This window comes from Salmo salar, chromosome 11 (assembly GCF_965601325.2).
Source record: "Salmo salar chromosome 11, fSalSal1, whole genome shotgun sequence".
NCBI lineage: Eukaryota > Metazoa > Chordata > Actinopteri > Salmoniformes > Salmonidae > Salmo > Salmo salar.
Window position 1 is genome coordinate 23,299,736 of NC_138301.1, and position 19,222 is coordinate 23,318,957.

Consider the following 19,222-nt stretch of genomic DNA (forward strand, 5'->3'; position numbering starts at 1 on the left):
AAGTTCTTTAAATTTTCCGCATTGACTAACCTTCATGTCTTAAATTAATGATGGACTGTCATTTCTCTTTGCTTATTTGAGCTGTTCTTGCCATAATACGGACCTGGTATTTTGCCAAATAGGGCTATCTTCTGTATACCACCCCTACCTTGTCACAACACAACTGATTGGCTCAAACATTAAGAAGGAAAGAAATTCCACAAATTAACTTTTAACAAGGCACACCTGTTAATTGAAATGCATTCCAGGTGACTACCTCATGAAGCTGGTTGAGTGAATGCCAAGAGTGCATAAAGCTGTCATCAAGGCAAAGGGTAGCTACATTGAAGAATGTCAAATATATTTTAATTTGTTTAACACTTTTTTGGCTACTACATGATTCCATGTGTTATTTCATAGTTTTGATGTCTTCGCTATTATTCTACAATGTAGAAAATAGTAAAAATAAAGACAAAACCTTGAATGAATACATGTGGCCAAACCCTTGACTGGTACTGTATATACAAAATATTTAAACACCCAACGATTGACAGATGACAACACGGGCTTTAAAACAGTCAAAATAGAAGGGCTAAGTGTTTTTCTTCATTTGATACCCTAAATCCAAACCTGTATGAGTTATCACGTTACTATATCAAGTGACAGTGTGTGATGAGTAGCCTACCCTTTGGTTTTATTCAGGGCACTATAGGACTTCAGCGTTGCATGATGTAAATAACATGACAAATAATCTATTCCGCGCATTTCTATGTGCAACGTTCACGCTCCTCGGAGGAAGTGCCTTGCTACAATCAAACGCCATTGAACAGAACAGCTACACTAATAACAAAAACACAGAGGCCCCTACCTTGTTCATTCCATTTCCCATGTCTCTCGCAGGCGATAAAGATTATGAAGTATTTAAAATACAGCTGAGTATTTACGTCTCAATGCAACAACGCAAAATATTGGAAAAGAACATGGACGGACTTTCACTAAGATGAAGGGGTGCGTGCGAATGATTGCGAAATGGTCGGTCGGTCACAAGCGAGACCACTTTGCGCCTCTGTAGATCAACAACATGGGTGTACTTTTGACCGCTTTGTCTTCATTGCTTCACAAGACGATCGCCATAATGCTGCTCTGTATAACCTCCGCTCCATAATCCTCTTCCGGGTTTCCTCCGATAAATGATTTCATTGGTACATGGGACCGTATTGCAAGCCAGTTCGCGCGGGTTTCGTGATCTCAGAGCTGGAAAGGATTATAAATTCATTCAGTACTACTGCTTTGTATTATGTCCTAAAGATATGCATTTTAAGTATTGGAATGATCTGATAGCCTATGCCTTTTTAATTCCTGTAAACCCACAAATGCTAGCCTAATCCAGGACTACAGCGTGCATTTCTTAAAAATGGCAACTAAAAACATGGTGCTTTACCACTTATTGACCCCAGTACGATTTTCACACAATTAGAGGCAAGAAAACAAATCTTGCCAGTTTTAAAAATAGGGAAAACCATGGATGTGGAAATATCACACCTATGCCATTTGTTCCTTGTAATAGTAAGCCCTACACATATACCTGACATGTAGGGCCTACTCCTCCAGTGGCATTTAACCCTCCACATGGTAGTATAACAGCAAAGTGGAGACATACTATTGGGTAAACATAGGAACTTTATTTTGCTCTATAATACATGATAACCTTAAGAGGAAGAGGCCTTCCAAAACGTACTGACTGAGGTAATGTGGACAATAGATAAATACAGACAAGGAATTGGTATGTTTGTACGTTTGTTGGTGTCATGGTATGTAACATGGTCCTCTGGATGGTTGGTTTACTTCTTCCATTCCTTGTTCTCATAGTCCCATTTGGCTGAGAAGCCCTCCACAGGGTTGATCCTCATGTCCAGCATCCTCTGCACCTCCTTCTCTTTCCATTCTGACTCAAAGGTGGGGGGGACAGGTCCGTACACTGCAGCGAGACAGATAGCTTGTTAGGCTCTGCCTCAAAGTTCACCTATAAACATCTATTCTCTAATAGTCTGTATTGAACATTTATCTACCAAGGTAATCATCATTGAGAACATTCTTTTTCACAATACCAACCTGGTTGCTTGTCAGTTAGAACAATTATGGTTGAGGCAATAGATTGGGCAGAGAAGACAAGCAACCCATTTATTTGAAGGGGCACTGAAGGCCAAATACAGTATTTAAATTGTGTCAAATAATATCTTGTATAATTATGTCTGAAAAATTATATATTGTATATCCATCTCACTGCAAAATAATGCTGACTTATTAACAGGTGGGTGGAAAACCATGAACATCAACATACACTGAACAAAAATATAAACGCAACATGTAAAGTGTTGGCTCCATGTTTTATGAGCTGAAATAAAATAGCCAAGAAATGTTCCACAAAAAGCTTATTTCGCTCAAATTTGTTTACAGCCCTGTGAGTGAGCATTTATCCTTTGGCAAGATCATCCATCCACCTGACAGTTGTGGCATATCAAGAAGCTGATTAAACAGCATGATCATTAAACAGGTGCACCTTGTGCTGGGGACAATAAAAGGCCACTAAAATGTGTAGTTTTGTCACACAACAATGTAACAGATGTCTCAAGTTGAGGGAGCGTGCAATTAGCATGTTGACTGCAGGAAGAGCTGTTGCTAGAGAATTGAACATCCATCTCTACCATAAGCTGCCTCCAATGTTGTTTTAGAGAATTTGTCAGTATGTCCAGCCGGCCTCACAACCGCATACCGCGTGTTACCATGCCAGCCCTGGACCTCCACATCCGGCTTCTTCACCTGCAGGATCGTCTGAGGGTGGGTGGGGGATGCCGAGGAGTATTTCTGTCTGGAATAAAGCCCTTTTCTGGGGAAAAACCTCATCCTGATTGGCTGGGCCTGGCTCCCCAGTGAGTGGGCCTATGCCCTCCAAGGCCCACCCATGGCTGCACCCCTACCCAGTCATGTGAAATCCATAGATTAGGGCCTAACTTATTTATTTCAATTGACTGATTTCCTTATTTGAACTGTAACTCAGAAAAATCTGAAATTGTTGCATGTTGCGTTGATATTTTTTGTTCAGTATATTACAACTGAATTATCAGACTCCATCCACAATAAATGTTCCCATTCCTTTTCTTATTAGAAGACATACCAGACTTCCTCTGCCATAGGACAACCAGTCCTGTCATGCCAATAAAGAAGAACATTCCTGCGATAACTGATTTCCACTCCTTTGTGCCCTCGTTCATCTCTGCGAAGCTCTGCTTGAAGCTAATGCGGTACACTGTAGGTAAAAAGAAAATGCAAGACTTGTTAGATAACATTTAACACAGCCTTAACGGGTAGGGATGTGCATCGCTCCTTACAAGCACGATTCAATATGCATCTAGATACATGGGTTCCGATACAGGAACGATATTTGTAGTTTGAAACGATTTGATTTAATTAGTGGAATGTGTCGATGCGATTAACAAGGGCATGAACATATTCATTTTCCATTCTAAATTAATATCTGATTGTGACGGAGCTGAGTTTGATCTGTCTGAGCTGACTTCTCTGAGCTGAGTGAACGAACCATGGCTTGTCGTTGCTGTGTGATAGAAAAGTATTTCTGCCGTGTGTGTAATGTGTGAGTTGATCCATAGGGCAGACTGAGCATCTACCACTATCAGATTAGGGGGGGCAATTTATGTCTTGTCCCCACACTGCTATAACTTGTCATATACCAGATACATTTTACTAGCTCAAAAATCTATCTTAAGAAATTAGCTTTTACAAATATAGCCAATTAATATAACCCAGCTTTTGATTTCACCTGTCTCAAAAGTGAATGGTATTGACCGTTTGGAACCAGAGCTGCTCTCTTCTCCCGTTCTGACCAGTGCGGCTAGCAAAAATGATTGCTCTCCTTGATATGAAATACACCTTTACCCTGTTCATATAAAAATGACCAAATCCATTAACTGTTTAAAGCAGAAAAAAAATATTTTGTATGGTGAACTTGGCAATCGAAAAACCCTAATCAGCAAGATGTGAGTTGTGTCCACTCCGGTAGCCTTCACAGTACCACATGTCAAACTATTTTCTACGTGCATTTGGTAACACAAACCAGGTTTCCATCCAACCTTTTAATGCAAGTAAAGTACATGTCAGAACACAAAAGATTTATGCCATGCCCGATGGAAAATTTGTCAGTAAACTTTCCAAATGTCGACAAAACAAAATATGCTAGACAAGGTAGGATCCTTTAATGGCTGTAAATTAATTATGCTTGAAATGTCAGTGGAAGCGCTTTAATGAGCAAATATTGATATAATAAGCAGTATATCGAAGTAAACTTGGAGTCACGCAATGATGTGTGATCCTCCCACATTAGGACTTGTCTGGAAAGCATGCAGTTTATTAGGATACAGATGAAATAAGTGATGAACTTCACAGGGTGGTGAAAGTGCAGGTTGATGCGCCCTCCCAATAAATAGAGGGTCTTATTCTGGTGACATGATCGTTGACGCTTGGCTGCCGTGACAAAAATAATCTCTCTATTTTGTCCATAATAATCTCATGTAGGCTATACTCACACTGTGTCTGCGACCTGATGGCTACAGTGCACGTGCCAATACCAGAGTGGGTACACTCACTATATTACAATTTTTTTTGTGAGAAAACCATCAGTATAGTTGAAAATGCAGTGGAAACCCATTTAACATGTATTTTCTATTCGGTACGTGGGAATTTAACCACAAAATGTATTTTTATGTGCACAACGCCAGCCTTTTATCCTCAACAAGTCAATTTGATGGAAAATTGTGTGAAGAAAATCTGCATATGGTTTTTATGTAGATTTGAGAATATTCCAATTGGATGGAAGCCTTGCTAAATGACCTAGCAATTACATAGGTTTTATTAATTGAAGGACAACCAATTTAATATTGCAAAAGCCATTTTAAAAACATCTAAATGCTGAAGGAGCTGTGCAGAACAGGGATAGGGTAACGCTAGCTCTTGTTGGAGCGAGCAGCTGCGTCTCCTGCACTGCGCAGTTATCTGACTTGTAGATCTATATCACATGCAGTTACATGCATAAAAGTGTGATAGGCTGAAGGAGAGGCTGCATCAATTCAAACAGATGAGGTATTTTCAGAATAAGGCAACAAAAAAAAGGGCGTAATAAACATTAGTGAACCGAGTCGTAACATTTTAATTGGTTCTTACCGATGCATGCTACATATTGATTGGTTTGGGCTCCCACGGACAGATGCATTCACATCTTAAACATTTGAACCGGGGACCGACGCGTATCGGTGAATCATTATATCCCTACTAACAGAACAGATAGGCAAACAATACTTCTTGTTTTGAGTAAGCAACAAAAACTGTCAAATATTCAACAACAAAGGTGAAAACCACTTACATGCAATCTTCTCCTCATTGGAGAGTGTGGCCCAGGAGCCTTTCTCCTTCTCCTTTAAAGACTTCTGCACTGCGCTCAGCTCTGTCACAAACTGGACGTCTGGGAGGGGGTTCTCCCGCCTGTCAAAGTAGGCTGGGAGAGCGTAGTCATCTACCTTGGCAACACCTGCAGGAAGCTCACCATGTTACTACATAGGACTGACACACAACCAATAGATACATGTATTCAAACCTGCATGGGACCTGCTTAGCAAATATGTGTATATGCAAATACATACTGTGTGCCTTTGGGAGCCGTGTAACTGCCTTTTCAGTTTACCTAAAAAAAACTTAAATCTCTAATTCTACAATAAGCTGGTATTGTCTGATTACTGTACATCTCCAAACCATGCTGGTGTATTTTATCCATTGTTAACATTTGTTTGTGTGCCAACTTTTTAGTGGTAGGTACAATTTACAGAGGGTGGTTTAAAGGTCCATACCATGAAGGTCAAGTATGTGGTGTGTGCTGCCAACATAGTCACTCACCATGTCCCCCACGTACACAGATTGATGTGGAAATGGCACGTTTGCCAACAAAGCTAAGGGCTCTGGTGGCCAGCATTCTGAAAGAAAATAACATGTATGAGAAAACCCTTGATGAAAAATGAATATCGCTAGCTACTAATGCAACAAAACATTACTGACCAAAGAATCTCAAAGAGGTTATTCTGATGACATGGAACTATAGCCGAGCGGCTAGCCATCAGGTCTTTGTAAAACAGTTTATTCTTAATCAATTTGTCAAAAAATAGCAACTGTTCAACAAGATAATTTATGAAACTGCACGCCTCCCTAATCTGACATTTAGCAACTAGTTATGGTCACTGCCCAAGCACACATAGCTAGCAACCAGTTTTTGTAACAAATAAAAATCTAAGAAACAAAACTGGCAAAAAAAATAGGAAAAACTAGCTAGCTATGTTAACCTAGATAAAGTTACCCAGCTAAAATGTCCACGCTAGAAAGTTGCCTAGCAAGCTAAACATAACTAGCCATCCATCAGCAATGAACATTTCAAGCTTACATTAACCAAACATTTCAATGGTAACAGACAGGCTAATAGATAGCTAGCTAACGTCTATGTTGAAAATAATGAGTTATATTCAACCTAGGCTAACGTTAGCTGAACTAGTACCTGGGATTGTGAAGGGGATGAATATGAGATTTCCTCCGACGCCCAGGATCCTTCAGTTCCAAGTCCCATTAGCCAGCTCTGCAAACTTTAATTATGTAAAAATGCGTTCTGGACTCATCAAGTTTCGCAGAACTACTATCGTTATTACTGATGTTACGCATGGCATGCACTTCCAAAAAAGGTCAACAAAAATGTGTTTTTACTTTGACCTTTTTTGGAAGTACAAACCATGCGTAATGGCAGTAATGACGATAGTTGCTCTATGAAACACCATATATTGTTGAGTACTGAACGTTTTGACATAATAACATTTGCAGAACTGGTTAATGGGACTTTGAATTGAAGGATCTGGACTTCAGAGGAAATGTCATCATATTCATCATCTCCTCATGCCCAGGTATTGGTTCAAACCAATCGTCGCAAATTGTATTATGGGGAGCTTCAGGCCCCGGAGTTAACATAATTATACACTTGCAAACTCAACTAAAAACGAGGGCTGCGGGGCTTACGTTGCAAACTTCCCTCGCTTGGCTAATCATTTGGACTGCCCTGTAAGTAAAAACGAATGTAAAAAGGTTAGAAATTGTGCTACTAATGCACATGACAGCACACGCACGTCTCGTAAAAGTAATTTAGCTCAGGGATTCGATCTTGCAACCTTACTAGTCCAACGCTCTAACCACTAGGCTACGCTGCCGCCCCATAATTGTTTTTGTTTGGTTAGCATTTGGAAATTGTAGAAATAAAAAACGTTCCTACTTCATAAAGTTCCAGCTAGGCAGGCTAAAGTTAGTTAGCTAATTAATTTGCTAGCTATCATACAGTAGGCGTATATTCATAATTATATAGTTAATATAAGTAGACATGCAATCATAATTGACTGTAGCGCATATAAAGCACCCTGAAAAACAATTATCTCAGGATGAACAAGTGACGAATTTCCGGGCAAGGGCGGTCCATTTAAAAATCGTTCCTTCCTCGCCCCGAAAGTATACTCGTCAGACGTCATCAGAAATGTCCACTTAATTTGAGGGCTGAGGGGATAGTGTGTCTTAAGTTGTTTGGAATGCAGCCTTTGTAATTGTCATTGAGATGCTTTGAAGCCACCGGTCGGCCATATTGGCACTGACAAGAAGGAGCAGTCAGCAATAGGAATGATTGGAATTCTACAGTATTTCAATGAAATGTTTCAAGGACAAAATTGTATGTATTTAAGTATATTCATTGTACTGGAGAGAGTAACATTAGTACTAAACAAATATCATTTTTGGAAAATGTTTTTATTTGTTTCACGGTCAATGTAAAAGTATGCATGAAGGTGTAATAGAATGAACGTGTCAAAAACGAATGTAGAAATTAATAAATGCATTTCTATTGCTTCCAAAATATTGAGGAGTACCACCAAGATAACTGTGCAGTGACCTCAACACTGTACCCCGTCAGGCATCCGGGGTTTATACACATTGGTCCAAACGATAGTTAGTTAGCAAGCTAACAATGCTAATCATCGCTAACCGGCACAAGGTCAAATACATGGCAGACATCCATCATTGTGTAATATTCCTGTTCCGGTCTAAAATCCACAGTAACACTACACATTACTATGAGGAGGAATACCCACAAAACGTTAGACTACATACAGGAAAAGGGCACCTTGCTAACGTTAGCTAGGAAGCTAGCCTAGCCAACCATTGCCTATTTGCCCCTTGTCTTGTCTGCCTTTCTCTTCAATGTCACATCTCTTCACTCGGCTCTCTCGGAAACATTGACAAATCCATTGCTGATTACACAACACATACGTAGCATGTTTATCTTCATTAAAAAAAACGATATAATATGTTCTATGCTGGCTGTATATCAGACGTCTAATAATTTAGAAAATTCACCCGCCATCTCTTACTTGTTCTCGTTTCGCCGACGCTCCAAAAACCCTAAAGGATGTGTGATTAACCGGAAATACGTAGCTAGCGCGGGATTATGGAAAACTATGGAAGGTCAATCGGTCATATGTAGTCACACTATTATATACATATTAAAATGTGTTTGTAAATTCATGTGAGTGGTGATTCATTTAGCTGTGCAATTGAATTTGAACTTTTACGACAATGTAGCGAAACTAGTGTTAATTTGCTACCATGTTGCGCAGCATTGGCATTCTTCCTGTCACGCGGTGTGCCCTGAGATGAACCAAAATGGTGTTTGTAGCCTGCCATATGGTGTGGGATTCAACCCGGGTGTGTGCTACCTTCGTCCCGCCAGCAAGAATAAGCAAGACCTAGCAAGAATAAGGCCTTGACCTCGGAGATTGCCCTTTAAAGTTAAAGTTTCGCAATGAAGATGGTGAAAAATAATACAAATGGTTGAAATTCGTAATATTTTATGAGGAAATGTTAGCAGACTTATAATTTTGTGAAAAAGGAATACAGTTAATCGCCATTATAGCACAAATCATATTATAGCATTGACATTATTGTTAACAGCATTAAAACATATTTTATTTAACTAGGCAAGTCAGTTAAGAACAAATTATTATTCACAATGACGGCCTACCAAAAGGCAAAAGGTCTCCTGCCAGTCACGTGAATTGACTGACAAAAATGGATTTAAGATGACTGGCCACTCTTTAAGTGCCGCCAAATGAACAGCGACATTCCTCTGGGTGTAAACTCTGTGGATTTGGAAACAAGAAGTGCTCCTGGGTAGTGGACCCCCTTTTACTGTGACACAACGTACAAATAATTTTGTAAGGTGCAATAAATGAGTACACACAAAAAATACATTGATGACCATTTCGGCTTAAAAAAAAAAAACATCAACACATAAATGACATGTCTTATATAATTACTTTGAATTATTATTTGTATGATAAGTAGTATACAATATATCGATAATTGTGCACATTTTCCATAATTTTCGCCCTAGTTATTAATTTACAAAGTATACAGGGCTGGATTTTTATTCTGAAGGATTCCAAATATCCGTGACCCAGAAGTACTAAATTATTCTTGCCTGTTTCACAGCGGTGTGTGTGTGTGGTATAGTACCGGTGCAAACCACCAGAGAGAAGCTAAGCAGAGTGAATTTGTAGTAAGATATAACGTTACCGTCGTGACCAACATACAGCATTAATGCACTGTAACATTCACGAAAAGTGACCTTTATATAGGTAGCTAGTTATAAGAGACTCGATTACCGTAGTCAACCTGGCAGAGCTGTCACTGTCTCTCTGGTATCGGGTATGATATCCGTTGGCTAGCTGTCAAGCTAGCAGTCTCCAGACCATCCTTGTACAATTAGGTAGTTTAGTGTTTATCTCGAAATAAGAATGAGTATTAAATTGACAACTCAGGCTTATTGCAAGATGCTTTTGCATGCTGCTAAATATCCTCATTGCGCCGTGAACGGATTACTGGTTGCTGAGAAACAGAAGGAGAAGAAGAAAGACAGCCACTCCACTCCAATCCTCTGTGTGGATTGTATACCACTATTCCACGGCACACTTGCATTGGCACCTATGCTGGAAGTGGCACTTACATTGGTGAGTGAATTGATCGTCTTTATCTTCTATTCACATGTCATGTTTCAAAAATGTTCATGTTACTCCACTGCATGTTCACCACTGCAAGTTACTGGGCCTGTTGAAGTAGAGGTGCATTACCAGCTAGCAGTCCTGCTGACGCGTCAAGCTAAACTCAACATCATAGTGAAGGAAGTTTCTGATAAACTCCACCAATGGACAAGTTATCAGAAACTTCCTTCACAGTGGTGTTGAGTTTAGTCAGCTAGTCAAACAAGCTAATCATTTTTTTATTTTCCAACTTCCAGATTGACACGTGGTGTAAAGAGAACAAATATGTCATAGCTGGGTATTACCAAGCCAACGAGCGCACAAAGGACTTCAGGTAACAAGAGTTTGATACAGGATCCCTTTCATGCTCTGTGGAGAGTTGTGTTGATATGATACACAATGTACTCTGTCTTTTGACTCCCACAGACCTAACCAGGTTGCTGAAAAAGTTGGGGCCAGGATTGCAGAGAACTTCAGCGAAGCAGCAATGATTATGGTAATCCTCTATTAGCTGTCCAGTATCAGAACTGCCACATTACCGAATTCACACATAAGACCTACACTGACCACTGTATTTCTAATAATGTTGTGTTCCTAAGGTGGACAGCACCAGATTCACCATGGGCTGCTATGAGCCCATATTAGCCATCTATGACCACCATGAAAACAAGTGGAAATGCAGGGACTGTAATGCGTAAGTGTTCCTGAGCTTTCCTAATATGTAATGTGGGCTAGATATATCACAGCTACTGAACAGCCATTTATCCAAAAAGATTTGGATGTGCAGACATTTGACAGTCTTAACAGCTATACCATATACACAGGCTGTCGACCTCTCAGAGATCCTATAAAATTACTGATTGGATCAAAAATGAGTTCTAATATGTAATTATATGGTCAGCCTTCCATACCGCATTGCAACACTGCAGCAGTTTTAGACTTGTGGAAGCAACATTTCTTGATGGGTGTCTTATTCCTGTCCAAAGAAAAAATATTTGGAACTACATGGTATACTATGCCAATATCTGTTAGTGAAATAGAACCTAGTGTGGTAGATATTTATTTTACTATTATCATCTATCCTGATGCCTAGTCACTTTACCCTGCCTTCATGTACACATCTACCTCAAATACCTCGTACCTCTGCACATTGATCTGGTATTGGTACTCCCTGTAACTAGCCTCACATTGATCTGGTACTGGTCCTCCCTGTATATAGCTCCACATTGACCTGGTACTGGTACTCCCTGTATATAGCTCCACAATGATCTGGTACTGGTACTCCCTGTATATAGCCTCACATTGATCTGGTACTGGTACTCCCTGAATATAGCTCCACATTGATCTGGTACTGGTACTCCCTGTATATAGCTCCACATTGATTTGGTACTGGTACTCCCTGTATATAGCTCCACATTGTACTGGTACTCCCTGTATATAGCTCCACATTGATCTGGTACTGGTACTCCCTGTATATAGCTCCACATTGATCTGGTACTGGTACTCCCTGTATATAGCTCCACATTGATCTGGTACTGGTACTCCCTGTATATAGCTCCACATTGATCTGGCACAGGTACTCCCTGTATATAGCTCCACATTAATCTGGTACTGGTACTCCCTGTATATAGCGCCACATAGATCTGGTACTGGTACTCCCTGTATATAGCCTCCACATTGATCTGGTACTGGTACTCCCTGATATATAGCTCCACATTGACATCTGGTACTGGTACTCCCTGTAATATAGCTCCACATTGATCTGGTACTCCCTGAATATAGCTCCACATTGATCTGGTACTGGTACTCCCTGTATATAGCTCCACATTGATCTGGTACTCCCTGTATATAGCTCCACATTGATCTGGTACTGGTACTCCCTGTATATAGCTCCACATTGATCTGGTACTGGTACTCCCTGTATATAGCTCCACATTGATCTGGTACTCCCTGAATATAGCTCCACATTGATCTGGTACTGGTACTCCCTGTATATAGCTCCACATTGATCTGGTACTCCCTGTATATAGCTCCACATTGATCTGGTACTGGTACTTCCTGTATATAGCTCCACATTGACCTGGTACTGGTACTCCCTGTATATAGCTCCACATTGATCTGGTACTGGTACTCCCTGAATATAGCACCACATTGATCTGGTACTGGTACTCCCTGTATATAGCTCCACATTGATCTGGTACTGGTACTCCCTGTATATAGCTCCACATTGATCTGGTACTCCCTGTATATAGCTCCACATTGATCTGGTACTGGTACTCCCTGTATATAGCTCCACATTGATCTGGTACTGGTACTCCCTGTATATAGCTCCACATTGATCTGGTACTGGTACTCCCTGTATATAGCTCCACATTGATCTGGTACTGGTACTCCCTGTATATAGCTCCACATTGATCTGGTACTGGTACTCCCTGAATATAGCACCACATTGATCTGGTACTCCCTGTATATAGCTCCACATTGATCTGGTACTGGTACTCCCTGTATATAGCTCCACATTGATCTGGTACTGGTACTCCCTGTATATAGCTCCACATTGATCTGGTACTCCCTGTATATAGCTCCACATTGATCTGGTACTGGTACTCCCTGTATATAGCTCCACATTGATCTGGTACTGGTACTCCCTGTATATACAGTGCCTTGCGAAAGTATTCGGCCCCCTTGAACTTTTAGAACTTTTGCCACATTTCAGGCTTCAAACATAAAGATATAAAACTGTAATTGTTTGAAGAATCAACAACAAGTGGGACACAATTATGAAGTGGAACGAAATTTATTGGATATTTCAAACTTTTTTAACAAATAAAAAACTGAAAAATTGGCCGTGCAAAATTATTCAGCCCCCTTAAGTTAATACTTTGTAGCGCCACCTTTTGCTGCGATTACAGCTGTAAGTCGCTTGGGGTATGTCTCTATCAGTTTTGCACATCGAGAGACTGACATTTTTTCCCATTCCTCCTTGCAAAACAGCTCGAGCTCAGTGAGGTTGGATGGAGAGCGTTTGTGAACAGCAGTTTTCAGTTCTTTCCACAGATTCTCGATTGGATTCAGGTCTGGACTTTGACTTGGCCATTCTAACACCTGGATATGTTTATTTGTGAACCATTCCATTGTAGATTTTGCTTTATGTTTTGGATCATTGTCTTGTTGGAAGACAAATCTCCGTCCCAGTCTCAGGTCTTTTGCAGACTCCATCAGGTTTTCTTCCAGAATGGTCCTGTATTTGGCTCCATCCATCTTCCCATCAATTTTAACCATCTTCCCTGCCCCTGCTGAAGAAAAGCAGGCCCAAACCATGATGCTGCCACCACCATGTTTGACAGTGGGGATGGTGTGTTCAGGGTGATGAGCTGTGTTGCTTTTACGCCAAACATAACGTTTTGCATTGTTGCCAAAAAGTTTGATTTTGGTTTCATCTGACCAGAGCACCTTCTTCCACATGTTTGGTGTGTCTCCCAGGTGGCTAGTGGCAAACTTTAAATGACACTTTTTCTGAATATCTTTAAGAAATGGCTTTCTTCTTGCCACTCTTCCATAAAGGCCAGATTTGTGCAGTATACGACTGATTGTTGTCCTATGGACAGAGTCTCCCACCTCAGCTGTAGATCTCTGCAGTTCATCCAGAGTGATCATGGGCCTCTTGGCTGCATCTCTGATCAGTCTTCTCCTTGTATGAGCTGAAAGTTTAGAGGGACGGCCGGGTCTTCGTAGATTTGCAGTGGTCTGATACTCCTTCCATTTCAATATTATCACTTGCACAGTGCTCCTTGGGATGTTTAAAGCTTGGGAAATCTTTTTGTATCCAAATCCGGCTTTAAACTTCTCCACAACAGTATCTCGGACCTGCCTGGTGTGTTCCTTGTTCTTCATGATGCTCTCTGCGCTTTAAACGGACCTCTGAGACTATCACAGAGCAGCTGCATTTATACGGAGACTTGATTACACACAGGTGGATTCTATTTATCATCATTAGTCATTTAGGTCAACATTGGATCATTCAGAGATCCTCACTGAACTTCTGGAGAGAGTTTGCTGCACTGAAAGTAAAGGGGCTGAATAATTTTGCACGCCCAATTTTTCAGTTTTTTATTTGTTAAAAAAGTTTGAAATATCCAATAAATTTCGTTCCACTTCATGATTGTGTCCCACTTGTTGTTGATTCTTCACAAAAAAATACAGTTTTATATCTTTATGTTTGAAGCCTGAAATGTGGCAAAAGGTCGAAAAGTTCAAGGGGGCCGAATACTTTCGCAAGGCACTGTAGCTCCACATTGATCTGGTACTGGTACTCCCTGTATATAGCTCCACATTGATCTGGTACTGGTACTCCCTGTATATAGCTCCACATTGATCTGGTACTGGTACTCCCTGTATATAGCTCCACATTGATCTGGTACTGGTACTCCCTGTAAATATCTCAATTCTTGTGTATTTTAATTTATTCATTACATTTAAGTCATTTAGCAGACGCTCTTATCCAGAGCGACTTACAAAATGGTGCATTCACCTTATGATATCCAGTGGAACAACCACTTTACAATAGTGCATCTAAATCTTTTAGGGGGGGGGGGGGGTTAGAAGGATTACTTTATCCTATCCTAGGTATTCCTTAAAGAGGTGGGGTTTCAGGTGTCTCCGGAAGGTGGTGATTGACTCCGCTGTCCTGGCGTCGTGAGGGAGCTTGTTCCACCATTGGGGTGCCAGAGCAGCGAACAGTTTTGACTGGGCTGAGCGGGAACTGTGCTTCCTCAGAGGTGGGGGGGCCAGCAGGCCAGTGGTGGATGAACGCAGTGCCCTTGTTTGGGTGTAGGGCCTGATCAGAGCCTGAAGGTATGGAGGTGCCGTTCCCTTCACAGCTCCGTAGGCAATCACCATGGTCTTGTAGCGGATGCGAGCTTCAACTGGAAGCCAGTGGAGAGAGCGGAGGAGCGGGGTGACGTGAGAGAACTTGGGAAGGTTGAACACCAGACGGGCTGCGGCGTTCTGGATGAGTTGTAGGGGTTTAATGGCACAGGCAGGGAGCCCAGCCAACAGCGAGTTGCAGTAATCCAGACGGGAGATGACAAGTGCCTGGATTAGGACCTGCGCCGCTTCCTGTGTGAGGCAGGGTCGTACTCTGCGAATGTTGTAGAGCATGAACCTACAGGATCGGGTCACCGCCTTGATGTTAGTGGAGAACGACAGGGTGTTGTCCAGGATCACGCCAAGGTTCTTAGCACTCTGGGAAGAGGACACAAGGGAGTTGTCAACCGTGATGGCGAGATCATGGAACGGGCAGTCCTTCCCCGGGAGGAAGAGCAGCTCCGTCTTGCCGAGGTTCAGCTTGAGCTGGTGATCCGTCATCCACACTGATATGTCTGACAGACATGCAGAGATGCGATTCGCCGCCTGGTTATCAGAAGGGGGAAAGGAGAAGATTAATTGTGTGTCGTCTGCATAGCAATGATAGGAGAGACCATGTGAGGATATGACAGAGCCAAGTGACTTGGTGTATAGCGAGAATAGGAGAGGGCCTAGAACAGAGCCCTGGGGGACACCAGTGGTGAGAGCGCATGGTGCGGAGACAGATTCTCGCCACGCCACCTGGTAGGAGCGACCTGTCAGGTAGGACGCAATCCAAGCGTGGGCCGCGCCGGAGATGCCCAACTCGGAGAGGGTGGAGAGGAGGATCTGATGGTTCACAGTATCAAAGGCAGCAGATAGGTCTAGAAGGATGAGAGCAGAGGAGAGAGAGTTAGCTTTAGCAGTGCGGAGAGCCTCCGTGACACAGAGAAGAGCAGTCTCAGTTGAATGCCCAGTCTTGAAACCTGACTGATTAGGATCAAGAAGGTCATTCTGAGAGAGATAGCAGGAGAGCTGGCCAAGGACGGCACGTTCAAGAGTTTTGGAGAGAAAAGAAAGAAGGGATACTGGTCTGTAGTTGTTGACATCGGAGGGATTGAGTGTAGGTTTTTTCAGAAGGGGTGCAACTCTCGCTCTCTTGAAGACGGAAGGGACGTAGCCAGCGGTCAAGGATGAGTTGATGAGCGAGGTGAGGAAGGGGAGAAGGTCTCCGGAAATGGTCTGGAGAAGAGAGGAGGGGATAGGGTCAAGTGGGCAGGTTGTTGGGCGGCCGGCCGTCACAAGACGCGAGATTTCATCTGGAGAGAGAGGGGAGAAAGAGGTCAAAGCACAGGGTAGGGCAGTGTGAGCAGGACCAGCGGTGTCGTTTGACTTAGCAAACGAGGATCGGATATCGTCAACCTTCTTTTCAAAATGGTTGACGAAATCATCCGCAGAGAGGGAGGAGGATTCAGGAGGGAGGAGAAGGTAGCAAAGAGCTTCCTAGGGTTAGAGGCAGATGCTTGGAATTTAGAGTGGTAGAAAGTGGCTTTAGCAGCAGAGACAGAAGAGGAGAATGTAGAGAGGAGTGAGTGAACGGATGCCAGGTCCGCAGGGAGGCGAGTTTTCCTCCATTTCCGCTCGGCTGCCCGGAGCCTTGTTCTGTGAGCTCGTAGTGAGTCGTCGAGCCACGGAGCAGGAGGGGAGGACCGAGCCGGCCTGGAGGATAGGGGACAGAGAAAATCAAAGGATGCAGAAAGGGAGGAGAGGAGGGTTGAGGAGGCAGAATCAGGAGATAGGTTGGAGAAGGTTTGAGCAGAGGGAAGAGATGATAGGATGGAAGAGGAGAGAGTAGCGGGAGAGAGAGAGCGAAGGTTGGGACGGCGCAATACCATCCGAGTAGGGGCAGAGTGAGAAGTGTTGGATGAGAGCAAGAGGGAAAAGGATACAAGGTAGTGGTCGGAGATTTGGAGGGGAGTTGCAATGAGATTAGTGGAAGAACAGCATCTAGTAAAGATGAGGTCAAGCGTATTGCCTGCCTTGTGAGTAGGGGGGGAAGGTGAGAGGGTGAGGTCAAAAGAGGAGAGGAGTGGAAAGAAGGAGGCAGAGAGGAATGAGTCAAAGGTAGACGTGGGGAGGTTAAAGTCACCCAGAACTGTGAGAGGTGAGCCATCCTCAGGAAAGGAACTTATCAAGGCGTCAAGCTCATTGATGAACTCTCCAAGGGAACCTGGAGGGCGATAAATGATAAGGATGTTAAGCTTGAAAGGGCTGGTAACTGTGACAGCATGGAATTCAAATGAGGAGATAGACAGATGGGTCAGGGGAGAAAGAGAGAATGTCCACTTGGGAGAGATGAGGATTCCAGTGCCACCACCCCGCTGGCTCGATGCTCTAGGGGTATGCGAGAACACGTGGGCAGACGAAGAGAGAGCAGTAGGAGTAGCAGTGTTATCTGTGGTAATCCATGTTTCCGTCAGCGCCAGGAAGTCTAGGGACTGGAGGGTAGCATAGGCTGAGATGAACTCAGCCTTGTTGGCTGCAGACCGGCAGTTCCAGAGGCTGCCGGAGACCTGGAACTCCACGTGGGTCGTGCGCGCTGGGACCACCAGGTTAGAGTGGCAGCGGCCACGCGGTGTGAAGCGTTTGTATGGCCTGTGCAGAGAGGAGAGAACAGGGATAGACAGACACATAGTTGACAAGCTACAGAAGTGTTGTTTCTTGTATTATTGTCTCCTGTGTCTTTAGAGAACTGTTTCACTTTGATATCCTTTTTCTTCTGTCCTGATTTTCTCTTTCTTTTCTTCTGTTAACTAGATATTCTTTGTTGTTCTTTATTCCTTGTTACTATTTTATTTTGAAACTCTGCGTTGTTGGGAAGGGCTCGTAAGCGAGCATTTCACGGTGAAGTCTACACCAGTTATTTCTGGCGCTTGTGACAAATGCGATTTGATTTGATTTGTGATTCTCGAAGGTGGAGCTGAGGTTCTGGAGTGTTGGTTGGTTTGTGTGTGTTCCAGGGACTGCTTTGAGGACTGGTGTGAGGCTCAGAAGATCACGTCGGCTCTGCTGGAGGGCAGGTCCTACGAGAGCCTGATTGACTTCGACAATCACCTAGACGACCTCAGGAATGACTGGACCAACCCTGAGATCAACAAGTCTGTCCTGCACCTGTGCTAAGCCTTCCAGTCGAGTGACTGCACTGCACTAGACAAAGACATTGCAGCCAAAACGGCGTTGGACGTGCTAATACTACTGTAGTGCAGGAATGCTAAGTCTTTGTTCCTAGTGAATTGCTCTCACAGGGAAGAGAGCTTTCGGAGCATTGGCCAGTTTAGTTTCATGGGCAAGCAGGACACAGGTACCATTGGGATCTTTGATCCCGTAGTAGGGAGGATCAAGACCTTGGTGTCATTCAATGCAACGTGTTAATTTTCTTTCTCATGGTTTTTGTACGCTAATAGTTAATGAAGATGTATGTGTAATTCTGAATGGTAGGGAAACATGAATATCATATATTTTGACTTATTGAATACTTTAGGTTCTTCAGAAATAGTAGTTACAGAGATGCTAGACATTATAAATTATTGTTCTGAGATGTGACTTATTGAAATATTACAGAATTGTAATCAACGAGATATGTTGTTTTATTTCACTACCTATTAAGTCTTAATGTTTATATTCTCAGATAACTGTTTTCCTCCTGTTTTTCTTATAAGAGATAGCTTAGTATTTATTTGTTAAAAGATGATCTGATTATTCTTTACTTTAATTGCTGAAATAAATTATGCTATTGGATAGGTAATAAACTGTAAATCACTCGGGATTAAAGCATATCCATGTTATTATTATTGATTCATTAATTATATATTTCAGGTTGGATTAAGATAAGTCTAAATAAACACATTTTGTAAAAAAAAATGTTTCGACAGAATGTACAAATAAAATGTAACTTTTCAGATATTGTGCAAGTTTTTAATGCCTTTTTCTAAAATCACTCCCTTACTCTAGCGCTGCCCTACACACTTGAAGGATCCATAGATCTGAATGAGCTGAGTGTTACATTTAGGATGCAGTGTTCCATCACTTTGGGTTGAAACAGCATACAGCGGATATGAATGGAAAATACTTTCCATTTTTATTTATTTTCCCCCCTCCTTTTTAGACCTTGTCTCATTGCTGCAACTGCCCAACGGGCTCGGGAGAGGCAAAGGTCAAGT

General features: G+C 42.3%; 3 protein-coding genes across 6 annotated transcripts in view; 1 reads left to right on the forward strand and 2 right to left on the reverse strand.

Annotated features, from left to right (window-relative positions):
* The window catches only part of LOC106562285 (dual specificity protein phosphatase 22-A), a 36,549-nt gene extending 35,375 nt beyond the window's left edge, over nucleotides 1–1,174 (reverse strand). The window contains exon 1 of one of the 3 annotated variants that reach the window (XM_082957816.1): nucleotides 848–1,174. Coding sequence is in view for 2 of the 3 variants with exons in the window: in XM_045689185.2 (XP_045545141.1) it covers nucleotides 848–868 (21 nt within the window). In the remaining variant the exon portion in view is untranslated. The remainder of the gene's footprint in view (nucleotides 1–847) is intronic. The other 2 variants (XM_045689185.2, XM_014127062.3) reach the window with 2 other exon arrangements.
* Nucleotides 1,175–1,639: 465 nt separating this feature from the next.
* LOC106562286 (cytochrome c oxidase subunit 4 isoform 1, mitochondrial) lies at nucleotides 1,640–8,751 on the reverse strand. Of its 2 annotated transcripts, none has more exons than XM_014127068.3 (5): nucleotides 8,490–8,751; nucleotides 5,941–6,017; nucleotides 5,414–5,578; nucleotides 3,155–3,286; nucleotides 1,640–1,957 (listed from the first exon to the last, which is right to left on the reverse strand). In XM_014127068.3, the coding sequence occupies exons 2-5, from the start codon at nucleotides 6,014–6,016 to the stop codon at nucleotides 1,821–1,823; spliced, it is 510 nt and encodes a 169-aa protein (XP_013982543.1). In that variant the 5' UTR covers nucleotide 6,017; nucleotides 8,490–8,751; the 3' UTR covers nucleotides 1,640–1,820. The 2 variants fall into 2 exon arrangements, with proteins under 2 accessions (XP_013982543.1, XP_082813943.1); XM_082957817.1 differs by lacking the exon at nucleotides 8,490–8,751 and adding an exon at nucleotides 7,099–7,118.
* Nucleotides 8,752–9,583: 832 nt separating this feature from the next.
* LOC106562287 (ER membrane protein complex subunit 8) lies at nucleotides 9,584–18,961 on the forward strand. The gene is made up of 5 exons (XM_014127069.3): nucleotides 9,584–10,127; nucleotides 10,415–10,491; nucleotides 10,584–10,653; nucleotides 10,757–10,851; nucleotides 18,023–18,961. The coding sequence occupies exons 1-5, from the start codon at nucleotides 9,915–9,917 to the stop codon at nucleotides 18,180–18,182; spliced, it is 615 nt and encodes a 204-aa protein (XP_013982544.2). The 5' UTR covers nucleotides 9,584–9,914; the 3' UTR covers nucleotides 18,183–18,961.
* The last annotated feature ends 261 nt before the right edge of the window (nucleotides 18,962–19,222 follow it).

Bases quoted from the DNA above. Each gene is read 5' to 3' on its own strand.
- LOC106562286 (XM_014127068.3), bottom strand. From the start codon at position 6,016: ATGCTGGCCACCAGAGCCCTTAGCTTTGTTGGCAAACGTGCCATTTCC. The intron at 5,579-5,940 runs GTGAGTGACTAT...AGCTTCCTGCAG, and splicing joins CTGTGTACGTGGGGGACATG to GTGTTGCCAAGGTAGATGAC. The intron at 1,958-3,154 runs GTATGTCTTCTA...GTCTCGCTGCAG, and splicing joins CCTATGGCAGAGGAAGTCTG to TGTACGGACCTGTCCCCCCC.
- LOC106562287 (XM_014127069.3), top strand. From the start codon at position 9,915: ATGAGTATTAAATTGACAACTCAGGCTTATTGCAAGATGCTTTTGCAT. The intron at 10,492-10,583 runs GTAACAAGAGTT...TGACTCCCACAG, and splicing joins GAGCGCACAAAGGACTTCAG to ACCTAACCAGGTTGCTGAAA. The intron at 10,852-18,022 runs GTAAGTGTTCCT...TGTGTGTTCCAG, and splicing joins AAATGCAGGGACTGTAATGC to GGACTGCTTTGAGGACTGGT.